The sequence below is a fragment of the Pteropus alecto genome, unplaced genomic scaffold, assembly GCF_000325575.1.
Source record: "Pteropus alecto unplaced genomic scaffold, ASM32557v1 scaffold25, whole genome shotgun sequence".
Taxonomy (NCBI): Eukaryota; Metazoa; Chordata; class Mammalia; order Chiroptera; family Pteropodidae; genus Pteropus; species Pteropus alecto.
In genome coordinates, this window is record NW_006441955.1 from 12472234 (window position 1) to 12486010 (window position 13777).

A 13777-nucleotide genomic window follows, 5' to 3' on the forward strand; every position below is an offset into this window, starting at 1 on the left:
CTCTGGAGCAAGATGTGTCTGGGTTAAATTCTGGCTTAGCAAATACCTTAGCTTCTCTGTGACTCAATTACATCAACTCTAAAATTAGGATGGTAATAGTACCTAACAGTCAGGTCTGTTACGTACACCCACATCTAAAATGTGTAACATACCCAGCTTAGCAACTGGCACGGTCAGCGCTCAGCAAGTTTTAGCTGTTGTTATTATTAGCAATGGTCATGTACCAGCCCCGTCCCTTGTCCTAGAGGTTTAAGGGTAATCAGTATAAGAAATAGAAGGGTGTGCTGGACCAGGTGCTTTTGAGAGCTCTGATTTCCTCATGTCATCCTTTCACATTTTTGAGGACAAGAGAAAGGGAAGGAAACTAACACTTCTCAGGCACCTGCCCTCTGCCAGGCCCCTTCATACATATACCATTTAGCTGTAATTCAGAGTTGCCATATTTTTTTCTCTCATCAGATATGTAAATGTCATAAGTTCAAAGCTCTGTTAGTCCTTTTCACTGATGTCATGGAGTAGATGCTCAATAAGCATGTGTTGAATTTAATTTTGCTTCCAGCCCCTTGTTCAGATAGCTGATTTTACATTCTTACTGTTGCAAAAATGAAGGTTTCTAAGCCCTACTATTGCCAGTAAGTAGTGGAACCAATTTGAACCCAGATTTTTCTGGCCACTATTCCAGAGTCCTTTTCTTTTATTTACAGGTGCAAGTGATGAGGACAAATTCAACCAAATTGGTAGTACATTTATGTTAGTTGCAAATTGGGTTTTTAAGTCTTTAGCTGGAGAAGTCAGCTCCTTTGTCACACTGCTGGTTTATCTGGGTATAAACAAAGGTAGAATTGCAGACCTGTAGTATCATTTTCAAATAAAGGAACTTTTACTCTTCCAAGGTCGTTCGATCCACCCTGGAAGAAATAACACCAATGGTTTCAATTTATAAGGCAGTTTAGAACTTTTATTCTATAAATTCCCATGAGCACCATTTATTGACCTCATATCTTCCCTTTTCAACTTTGGTCTTTTAAAGAGGAAACCACAGGATTACCTTCACCATGTGTCCTTCTTTTCATGACTGGCTCTGAAATCCACCCAGGTGCATTTAAGATTTAAGTTCCTGAACTTTGATCTATATAGCACTAACACTTTATCAAGCTTATATTCTATTCTACTGTATGTTGAAGAAACAAATAAGAGAAACAAATAGAATAAAAGTCAGCCATATTAGTATATGAGAGACAGACACATAGAAATTATAAAACACAAAATAATATTTAAAAAATAGTGATCAAATAAATTGGTCATGCTGTGGAGGGGCTCAGAAAAGAATTAGGGGATGAGGTAATTTTAAAATTCATTTTAGGTCATATAATTTGTTCAGGAGCAAAGTTAAGAAACAAAAAACAAAAAACAAAAAACGCCAGGGGTGGTAGAGAAGAGTTCTAGGATCTTTCTCCCATTTAGGGGAAATAAGAGGGAATCTAACTGAGAGATGGTTCTGGTCCTAAAAAATAAGTTACAAGTGAGCAGCTAAGGATAGTTACAGTCATCTAAGGGTCGTAGGTTGTGGTCTCAGGATATTATGTGGTAGGATTTAATCTCAGGTTTTAAACCAATAGGGAATTGATGAGACAGGATGAGATTGTAATATAATCTAGTAATAATGAATGGCTGGGCATAACCTGATCGTTACCTGCTATATTGTTACAAATCTTATGGGAGCCTATTGAAGAAAAGGGTTATGCCATTACATCCAAAAAAGGAGAAACCAGGGTAGGGGTGGGATGGGGGTGTCAGTATGCCAGCATTCCCCAAAAGAGAAAGTGTCCTGTCCCGGTAATTGTTTTCACTTGCCCTTAGAGTTAGGAACATGCACTTATCATAAGTTGATTCCAGTTACTCTCATCATTAGCATCTTTATTAAATATTTGTTATTTGCCAAGTACCGTGATAAGTTCTTTTCGTATATTGCTCCATTTAATCCTTTCAGCATTCCTATAGTGTAACTACTCATTTTTTCTAATTGTATAGGTAAGGAAACTCAGTCTTGGAGATGTCAGATAACCTGCTCAGAGTTGCAGAACTCTCAAGTCATAGAACTAGAGTCACCAATTCCTAATACTCTACTATACAAATTATGCTTCTCATCTCCAGATAGCTTACCTACCTGCCATCTGTGTACTAGACCTGCTACCTGAGTGTCTCTCACAGACATTTACCAAGGGCTAGAGTAAACTCATCCTTTCTTCTACCCACATCAGTTTCTCTCCACGTGTCCAAACCAAATACAGCGGTTCATGTATCATAGTAAACCTCGGATGATAATTTCTCCTGTAAATTTGCCTGTAAAAAGGGTTGGGATGTGGTGGGAGGCGGACACGATCATTCCAGTCAGTTTATCATTGCCATTGTTTAGTTCCATTAACTTCCTTTTAGCTATGCAGAGGTTTCCCATATGTTTAGTAGTTTGCCTCTTTCCTAAGTCTGGACTCTGTACTTCTCCACGAGATTCAGGACTAACTTGTCTTTATATCTCCCAATGTCTTTAGTTGAGTATACTTTCTATCTCTAATTGACTATCTTCAGGGGGGAAAATTCTAATATCAAGATTTGAACCCTGAAATAATTTAATATTGAGAATAAATACAAACATAAGAATTACTGGTGTGACAAAAGAAGAAAAGACTCTGGTCAATATGACTATCAAAGGATATCTGATAAGCTTAAAGCCTAACAGAACTTAAAGGGCCAGAAAAGCATCTGGAAATGACAAGTTTGTGTTCATTTCTGAGAGTTAGTCCAGAGGAATGAATGGAACTTTTATGCCTGGGGTGTTGGTCATTGTTGTAGGAGACCAAAGCCCCGTTAAATCACACTTGATTGCTAAAGTTAGAGAGTGCACTTGAGCCCTACAATGCCACTGACTGGTTGTACCTTTCACATTTCAGGAAGACATCTCCCAGGTGATTGGTCAAGGTGTGGTAGCAGATCAGCAGAAGGTGCTGGAGTGCCCAACGGACAATGTATGTAACTTGCACTTTAGGTTTTGCTTTACTGGGATGGTGTGCATTACAAATAGGTTCCAGAAGAAAAGGAGTGATTGCAATGAATTCAGATCCTTGATTACTTAGCAGGAGGTTATAGTATGTCTTGCAACCTGAAGTCAACCCACAACTGTATCACCGATTCTGTGCAAGTGTGTGGAAATATACTCTGTACATCTCCTTATACCAATACCCTAATGAGGTGTTTTAAAATGAAGCCTCTCTGAAAATACTCTTACACTTAAATTTTGAGAGCACCATGCTTTACATAAAGTCATAAGTAAAAAATTTTAATGGGAGAACTCATACTTGTATAAACTTGAGCATTTCCCTATTTTGAGTTTCACGTCTCTTAAAAAACTATAAACTTCTGTCTGTCAAGTTTTTGTTCTCCTGTTGCTATGAGTTTTTTCGTGTTTTTTTAAGTCCTGATTCTCGTTTCTATGTGCTAGTTTATGCTTTCGTCCTGCTAAAATTTACATTATAACTGTATTAACTATTTTTATGTTTAAGGAACTATCAATTACTAGAGCTTACAGAAAATATATATTTCAAACATTGCCAAAGAAAATGCCTTTGAAAAGTCTCCAAAATTATATGCTAAAAACCTGAATAAAAGCAAATAAGTATTTAAAAATAACCAAATTTAGTTCAACTGAAAACCTGTAAGCAATTATTTTTTAAAGTTTAAAACCACCTTTTTTTATGTAATGTATTTGCAAATACTATTGTTTTGTTAAGACTTTATATACTGCCACCTATCTTAAAGTACATATCAAATATCCCTAAAATTTTATAACTATAGAATTTTAGAGCTGGAGCAAATCCTAAACATCATTTGGCTTTCCTTTTCCCTGCCGAAAAATGGCACTTCAAGCATTATCCTTTGGGAAAGTGATTATATACCTTTCCTGTGGCTGCTGAAGAGAAATGGCTCAGAGATCACTGGGCAAGCCCTACAAGGGGGCCGTGTCAGCCCCCTTGTAGGGCTTCCCAAACATTATGAAGACCTTCCCAAACATTATGAAGACCTTCCCAAACATTTGAGTTGTATCAAGATGGAATGAGCTTCCTTGTAGAAATGGAATTTTCCATCCCTGAAGGTTTTCAATCAGAAGCTGTCTGATCACTTATTAATGTTATCAAAGGACATAAAAACATAAATAACTATTATGGACTGAACTCCTAAGTTGTTACTGGCACAGGTTTAGGCTTATTTATTTACTTTTCTCTTTAATCTTCATAACAATCATGAAAGATGTAGAGGTATCACCTCTAATTTACAGATAAGGAAGTTCAAGTGTAAGGAGATTAAGTGACTTGCCTGTGGCCACCAGCAAACTTAGCATTAGCAGTTCATTTCTTCTTCTGAGTAGTAATTTTTTTCCCTATCATGAAGACCTGATGAATTATAGATCCTTTTCCCAGAAAAACACTGATAAGTATATTCATACAGCCATAGAGGTTTTATAGTTCCAGAATTCCCTCTGTGGATCTCTTAGAAACCATTTATTCTGGATTAAGAATCCATCGTTTAAAGAATAAGTCTCAACTTCAAAAAAAAGGAAAAAGTTTCTCTGGGCTCCACATACCTAGGTGCCAACTTGTCTGGTCTAGGATGGAGGTTGCAGCATCCATAAATTTTAAAAGCTCCCTAGTAGTTCCTATTATGAAGATAGGGTTGAGAACCACTGGTTTAGTTAGGTTAGATGACTTATAAAGTCCATTCCAACTCTCGTGTTTGAATACAGTAACATTTAACAGCAAATCCAATCATTCTTATCTTTCATACTTAGTAGGTTGGTTTTGTGTCAGTGGGTGAGTTACAGGAGCACAAAGTTCATCCATCACACCTCCCAACGACAAGAAGGTCTACCTCTAAATATACTTGTTTCAATGTTTTCTTTGGTTTCTGTGGACTGTTTCCTTATATTTTAATTGAGTTCAATTCTACCAGTATCTACTGGAAAACTGTTATGCGCAACGAAATGGGATGCTACGTGGAACTGGGATATAAAGATGAGGAACAAACATTTCCTGCTATTATAAAGGTCAAACTGTAATGATTGCTATCTCTTGTGCTTTCCTGTTTTAAAATTCACACGATTTTTTCATAAAAGAACTCTGTAGCTTGCATTCACCTTTGTTATTAATGTTCTTTCTTGAGATGATACAAAATGGAAGTTGGACATGAGTACTGTAGGAGTTAAGATTAGGCTCGGTCACTGCAAGAAGTTTCTCTTTACAGAACAGGCTGCATGTGATCAGTGTGAGGGTGATATGCTGGCCCCAGTGTGTCGTGGACCCAAGCGCCTCTTATCTATTCTTATTTTGATGACTCTATCATCTTCAAAACATGATGTCCATTTTTTGGTGTAAGGTGGTCGCTCCAGTTATTACTATCTCACCCATTTTCCAGTGACATAGAAGGAGAAGATAAGATCCTTCTCCTTAAGAGGGTGATCATGAATTACACAGTTCTTGTCTGTTTACACTGCATTGACCAGGACTTATTTACACATCTAGCGTCAAGGAGGCCGGGAAAAGTGGTCCTTAGAGTAATCAGAAATCTAGGTGGGTCCGTTGTTCAATATTCTGGTAGTAACCCCTTATTTGTCATTCTTCCACTTCTCTCTCTTTAAAATTAGCAAAAATATGTATTTCAATGAGTCTTTTTATAAGTATACAGTCATTATTAAATGATGGTGATAGAAAAATTACAGGAAAAAAGTGAACATCTGCTCAATTATTGCCCAGCAGTTGTTTGATAAACACTTTAAACTTGTAGCATTCTTCAGCTATCAGCTTTTAGTCCTACCTCTTCTAATTAGCTGTATGATTTCAGATATGTCGCCTGACATTTGTGTCTTGGTTTCTTCATCTGGAAAAGAGAGTAGTATAATCTAACTCTCAAGATTGTTCTCATGGTTAAATGAATTCATGGATGTAAGTGTTTTTGAAAACTGGAAAGCACAATACAGATACACAGTGGGTGTTATTGTTTTAGTTATTACATACTGCACAATGCCTTGTATTGAGTCACAACCTTCCACTGACAGAATCTTGGGGTATTATTGTTCTGGAGCAGTTAGTTACCTTGATCCTATTTCTAGACTCCAGGGACAGCCTGGTGCTTCACTGCCTCTACCAGAATCTTCCATCTGGGGATGGGTTCCCTGGCTAACTCCAGATCCAGAAGGCAGGTCAGGTCACTACCTATATTTGTTAACTGCCTGTTAAGCAAGCATGGGGTCCTTTTGTTTCTTTCTTAGTGTTTTAATAGTAATATTCATTAGCGGTATCATCAACAAATATCCAGAATTACAAGTTAATTTTCTAAAACTCACATAGCAAAGGTCTCTACCTTCATTGAATTACAAATTCATTTCCTATTCTGAGTTTCCATGTCTTCAGTTTTGCTCTTCTGTATGCATTTATTTGCTCACTCATTCATTCATTTGTCAAACATTATGGAGGCTCTACTATGTTCCAAGCACTGTGACCCATTGGTGAATAAGGTAGAGTTCTTTTAGGTGAATTAAATGTAATTGGTGTACCTAGCATTTAGTAGGCCTTCAGTGGATGTTTATTGTCCCTTCCTGCCTCTCATGTTGCTCATTTAACCAACCTAATGCATCACTGACTATTGTGCATGTGTCCAGAAAAGACGGATAGTGTTGTATGCTTAGAACATCTGCAGCATAGATTCTTTTTTCAGTGAACATAGCACAGATTTACGGTCTTCACATTGATTTCATCAGAACAAGTAGAAATTGTAAAAATTTTTGTTTTGCTTCCCAGCCCCAGCTTCATATACAGACCACGATGGTAGAGTATCTTCAGCTTTTTATCCTTCTTCTCTTCCTTGAGTCATTCTTCACCAAAACATTTTAGATGTAAATTTCAATAGGGAAGCGTGGGGAACGGGACAAAAATTATTTTTACTCTCTCTTGTCACCCTCCCACTCTAAATTCTTAAAAGACATTATTGCAGTGCACCATTGTTTTGGTAATAATACAGGAATTTTAAAGTCTTCTCCTGACATTCATCAAATTTTCTTTCCTTTTGTAGGCTGCCAGCCAGGTGAAACAACAAAAATGTTCGACGAAAGTCCCCTTCAATTCACAAGAGATACCTTTAGCATCAACTCCACCATACAATTCAACAGATACAGACTCCACAGGCTATGGTATGATTCTTTCTCTGAGCAAAATCGAATTGACTCATCAAATCTTAGAAAAGGAAGGGATCGTGAAAAGAGCACTGGACTAAGAGTCAGGAAGCATGGCTTTGCGTCCCTCCTCTGCTTCTCTAGAGGGCAGGTCACTTTACTTCCTATACCATTTTCTTCATCTCTGTCCCTAGAATTGCCTATTGCTTATTGAATATAAAAGTATTAGAACCAAAAAGGCCCTTGGTAAATGCTGTTTGACTTTGAAGCCTACAAATTATTCTCTAATCTCCCCAAAAGATTCTGTTTAGTTCATGAGTAATATTTCTTAAAAATCATATTGAGCCAAATTGTTAGCCTTGCAGTTGATGTAAGCTATTTGAAGACTGTTAATTTTCAGTGCTTAGAGAAATTGGTATTCACTTTCTCTCTTTGAATTCCTGGCTTGAGTTATGATAACTGGTGGTTGAAAATAGAACTTCAAAATGAGTAATAAGTATTTCCATTTTGCTCTTATGCAATATAAGTCAGTTAAGGAAAAAAACAAAACAAAAAACATTTAAAACACCATGCTCCCCAATGGCGAAGCATAACCCTGCATGAATTTAGTAGGCCTGACACCTTATGGTATCTGTCTTTTACAAATTTTTTCATAAATATTAACTCATATAAAATCTAGCAAGCAGATATTATTCTAAAGCACTGGATTTTTACTAAAATACGTGATGAATGTGGTTGGCAAACTATGACCCCTGGGTCAAATTTGGCCTATCATCTGTTTTTATGTAGTCTGAAAGCTAAAAATGGTTTTCGCATTTTTAAAAGGTTGAAAAAAATAAAAATATTTAATAAAATTATGTGAAATTCACATTTCAGTGTTCATAAATAAGTTTTGTTGGAATGCTCATTTGTTTACATATTGTCTCTGGCTGTTTTTATACTGTATAAGGATAAAGTTGAGTAATTGCAACAGAGACCATATGCTCTATAAAGCCCCAAATATTTACTACCTGGCTATTTACTGAAAAAGTTTGCTGACTGCAATGTAGACTAATTGAGATTTGAAGACATAGATCACATATTTATACCTCAATAACAGAAATTAGTCATCCTAGAGTTTCATCAGTAGAAATTTTATTCAGTCAGTCATCTACGTATCAAGCATTTATTGGGGGCTTGGTATGTGTCAGACTTTGGGCTGGATTCTATGAGAAAAACAAATACCAAGACTGACTCAGGACTGCCTAAGGAAAGCAAAAGTGGAGGAGGGAAGGAAATGCCATCTCCAGTATCTCTTCCTATGTGTCCATTCTCTTCTCGCTCAAAAGACTAAATTGGTCATTTACAAAAGGAGGATAAACTTTTAAAGCATCCGTGAAATGGTGCCACCGATGTTCATTGTTTTTATTGTTAGCTAATGGGAAATGAAGTGTGAAATACATATGCTGCTAAGAGATCTAGAGATAAATTAGGTTTATAATATTTTACTTCTAATGTAGCATTTTTTATTGTAACTGAGGTTGTGTCACTAAACTTCTTACTCTTAACCAAGAAGCCATTAGATTAATAAATTCCATGTGGTCAGGAACAGCAAATATATGAATGGTACAATATGCCAGACCCTGGGCAGGGTACCTCACACACATTTAATTCCTCTAACAGCCTATTAGATGGTAGTAACAGCATTTTACTGATGAGGAGTGAGCCTCTGTTTTACCCACCTATTAATATCCACCTTGGGAACTCAAACCCACTTCAGTGCCCCTTCAAAATATGTATACTTTTGTCACAAAGACTATGATTATTGCTTAGTGAGAGCAGAACCCCCACAGTCTTACCTAGAGTCTGTTTCCTTTTGTTTTATACCAGGAATTGGCAAACTTTCTGTAAAGAGCCAGATAGTAAATATTTAAGGCTTGCAGGCCATATGGTCTCTTGCAGCTACTCAATTCTGCCGTTGTAGTGTGGTAGCAGCCATAGACTTGATGTAAATGAGTTAGCAGGGCTGCGTTCCAATGCATCTTTATTTACGGACATTGAAATTTGAACTTCATTTGATTTTCACATCTTGAAATATTTTTTTCCAACCTTCTGAAATTGTAAAAACCTTTTTCGACCCTCAGGCCATAGTCCCACGGCCCTTGCTTCTCCATAGGTTCAATGAGCTTCGTGGATCTCATCTTGGCCCCTGTGCATTAGCTGCCACTGACCAGTAGGGGGCACTCTATTATCAGCCCTTTATTAAATTATATCACAATATAAGAATCAAAACTCATGATGAGCAAACTTTGTTATCAAAAAAATGACATTCTTAGAAGACTATTATTTGTATAATATTCTCTTGAAAATAACATTTTAAATGTTTTGATTTTTCAACAAATTAGGTTCAGCCATCTGGAAAACGCACATACGTATGTAGAATTTATGCTAGATAATGGATATTATTAAACATCTTTACTTAGCCTGTAAATTTTTTCTCCTAGTTTGCAGAAAAGCCCAGTATAAAACAATGATTTTTAAAAGTAAATCTTTATAAAACAACAATAACAAGCCCTTTAGTTATGGTGCCAGCAATTGATTCTTGAATGTTGTGCTTATAACACAATTTTTTTTTTTTTACTGTGTATCTTTGGGATAATTTTTAAGTAATTGTTATTTTTAGTTACATCACATTTTACTGATTAAATACTTAATAATCTTATATGATATACTCTAATTAAAAGGATTTAAGCACTATTAGTGTTTTCTATCTATAACTCAGAATCTTCTGTCATACCAGTATTTATTCTCATTACAATATGTCTATATATACTTAATCATTTAATCATGTTAAATTTTTCCATACCAGTTTTCATGGTGTATTTTAAAATTTTAAAAATTTCAAACTAAAACGGATGCTTTTTGAAGAGGGCTGGTTATTGCTTTAATCTCAAAAGTGGCATAGGAATGTCATGTTTCATCTCTGGATGAATGGGCAGTAATGATCCAGCTTTTTCCTTCAAGGTGCTTGGCAGGAAAAGAGTGAAATGATAAACTCATGTAAACCGTGCACTCTTCAAGTACGTAGTGTGCAAGCTTAGCTTCATCTCCTACTTGCCAGTCATTCTGTGTTCAATCCTTTTCCAGGTGGTCTCCAGGCTCCTCTGTCAGTGGACCCTGCCACGTGTCCCATTGTCCCTGGCCAGGAAATGATTATAGAAATATCCAAGGGACATTCAGGGCTTGGTCTCAGCATTGTGGGAGGAAAAGACACACCCTTGGTAAGTTTCTAGGTGTGAGATATATTCATCATTACAGAGTTAGTTTTGAGCCTCGTTATAGCCATGTGTCACTTTATGGAAGACTTGGTTTTTTCACGATATGGAAAAAAATATAAATGACTACGTATCTCCATATTCTGGCCAGCTTTCAAATTTTCCTCTGTTTTTAATATTTAAGAGGATTTTCTCCATCTAGGATGTCGAATATTTTTTATAAATGCTTGTTAGACCAACAACATTACAACAGCAATAGAACAACAACATTACAATAGAAATATTATAACAGTTTTTAGGATGGTGGCTAAAACGTACAACTTATAAATATAAGTGTGAACTATTGCCACTATCGTCATTATTATTATTTAATGAAATACTAGATAAAAGTATACATCAGTTATTCTAGCCTAACAAATTTAGGCTTTGCTTTATTCTGATTATGGTCACGTCTACTGATAATGTTTTTTTTAATTGGACTAGAATGTTAGTTTTTGCTTGAATGATAGATCTTTGATTATTTAGTACATTTTGATTGTCACTAATCGCTAGTGCTATTAAAATATAAAACTTCTCGGGTTTTGATTTATTCAAAATGTGATAATCAGTGCATATATATTTGAATAGGTCATACATACACCTTATATAAAGTTAAATTGACACAAAAGAATATCAAATGAAAAATGTCCCTCCTACCCTTTCGCCCTAACCTTGCCCTCTACCCCAACACCACCTCCAACCAGGGCCTCTCCTTAGAGACAATCATTCTTATTAATTAGTATGTGTTTGAATGAGTATTTTGGTGTTTCATTTGCCTGTTTTATTTAGTAAGGGATAAATGGCATATGCCACATTTACAGATAAAATAAGTATAATATCAATAAAATAGTTCTTTCCATTTTTGGCAGGAATATAATGTTAATGTGTTAGGACTATTGAGGGGTGGGGTGATTCTGTTCTCTTTTTCTGTAACAAATATTAGCCCCCTAAAGCACTAGGCAACTCAAAAACAGCATATGCTACAGGAACCTGGGTCTTAATGCCTTCTGCATGCTTCCTGCTTCACGGTTCTTCTCTCTCTTACTACCTAGCCTAGCCTGACCTAGAGAATCCTGATGTTTGCTTCAGCCCTACTAGTGAGCCACCTGAACCTGAACACGCTCAGAGGCCGGTGCTTATTTATTAAAGGATCTCTTCTTCTTCAGCTTAATTAAAGATTGGTTAAAACTTTTCTCCAGAGTTCAGGATAATTTATTTCATAAATTATTCTCCCTTTGCCTCTGCAGGCAGGAACTGCAGTGTGTGGCTTCCTGCATACTCTATGATGTTTTTTCATCTGCATAGATGGAACTGGGACACCTGGACTTAACTAGCTCAATAGCCAATTTTAGCTCTCAGCCCTTTTATGGGTCTTTGCCTTCTTAAGACCCCAGAACTTTTCTACATTTTTCATTGTCTGACTTGGAATGCTATCTGTTCAGTTTTTATTTTTGAAAATTCTCTTGAAAATAACATTTTAAATGTTATTTAAAGGGACATACTCTTCCTTTAGTTTCCCTTTGAATGATTTGGACTAGGCTATATTTTTTAATTGTATTTTTAATAATGCCTTCTAATTATATTTGATCTGGTCTTTGGGCAGTTCATAGAAACACTTTTGCCAGCTCTCCAGCCAGCTCCTAATATATGCAGGAAGTAACACACCATCAACAAAGCACCAGAGCAGACCACTGTTCCCCAAACCTGCATATGCATTCCAGCCTCTCAGACTCCCCTCCGCTCACATTCCTCTCTTCCTGCCCAATTCCCTCCCCCAGCCTGAAATGAAGATTCTCTACCTCCTCCAAGTCCCCCCACCCTAGGATGCCTTGCCTGGCTTCTTCAGCTTCCATGATCTCTGAGCTGATGGTCAACCATTCTTCTCTTTTAGCTCTCAGTCATATTTCCTCTCTTCCTTTTACCAGTAGAGGCAGATTCTTTACTTCTCAGAGTCTATTTCTTCATCTATTAATGAGGATAGTAATACCCTATAGAGTTGCTAGGAAGATCAAAGAGATGACCTGTATACAGTGTTTAGCCTGGTGCATAGTAGGTAATAAGCAATTGCACATGACATATACCTTCTCCAAGATTCAGTTTCCACACGCACTAAGCTAGTGGTAAGGATCAGAGGCTTTATAAGCAGTAGATAATTTTATATAAGTGCATGTATATAATTGTTATGCTAAGGCCATTGGGATAATATTCAGAAACTACTGGTTGACCCTGAGCAATGGGTATGTCTCCATTCCAGGGACTGTTTTCTTATTTTTCCTAAGAGATGTTCTTGAATGGTAAATAACTTAATTTGTATAAATAAAGTTATATTTGAAATGAACCAAAGAAATTATGTTTTAGGGAAATTCTGTACTAAATTCTTTCATAAAGAAAAAGTAACCCTCTGATTTATTTAATGCAAATATAAGTTTCTTTCTGCTGCTTAAAATAAAACAGAACTGGATTTACCAAAGGAAATCAGAAGACTGATCAGCGTGTGTGGCCTAGCTCAATGAGTTTGTTAGCAGTTTTTTTGTTTTGTTTTGTTTTTTGCTTTTGTTATTATTACTATTTCACTTTGTGTGGGTTGGTTAGAAAACTTGAATAAGATGTGCCCACGCTGCTCTGGGTCTTTAATATTGCATACGTTTATGCTACTAGCTGCCAGCTTGAGGGCTTCCACTGTTCCACATCACCCCCTGTGCCCTAGATGTGAGGCTACTTGCTAAATGCTATAATCTGCTTCTCTTTCCACCGTGAGGCAGCCAATGGAAAAAAAAATTTTTTTAAAGCATCTTGAGGTTCATAATATATAGTTCTTCCTTTTCAGACTGTAAATCCCATTGTCCTTGGAAGGATAAGCACCACTTAAAAATGAGAAATGGGACACAGATTTCATTTCCTAACCTCAGGTACCTCATCAAAAGCTGTACGTTAGACTCATGATAATATATAGGCATGTTGTTTTTGGTGAGGCTGAACAGCGCAGGGTGGAAGGTACTTTAACAAATAAAATCATTGTTTACCACAATGAAGATCTTTTTTATTTTTCATTGTACCCCCCCCCCAATTTTTTTTTGACATGGAACATGTAGCCTAATTAACAGTCCAAGTCACCAGATCATTTTATCCAATCAGGTCCTGGGAGTGCATTCAGCCATCAGGAAGTTAGCAAACCAAGATAGAAGCATACAGAAGGAAATTGTGTATAATGTTGAGACGCACTGTCAAAAGCACCTTTACTCTTGCCCTTGCATGTTTGCTTATGTGA

The 13777-nt window shown here is 36.6% G+C and overlaps 1 protein-coding gene across 5 annotated transcripts in view; it reads left to right on the plus strand.

Annotated features, from left to right (window-relative positions):
* PATJ (PATJ, crumbs cell polarity complex component) overlaps positions 1-13777 on the plus strand; it is a 289564-nt gene that overhangs the window by 220498 nt on the left and 55289 nt on the right. For all 5 annotated transcript variants that reach the window (XM_015595195.2, XM_006919265.3, XM_015595198.2 and 2 more), the window contains 3 exons: positions 2949-3023; positions 7117-7234; positions 10343-10476. In XM_015595195.2, coding sequence (XP_015450681.1) covers positions 2949-3023; positions 7117-7234; positions 10343-10476 — 327 coding nt within the window. The remainder of the gene's footprint in view (positions 1-2948; positions 3024-7116; positions 7235-10342; positions 10477-13777) is intronic.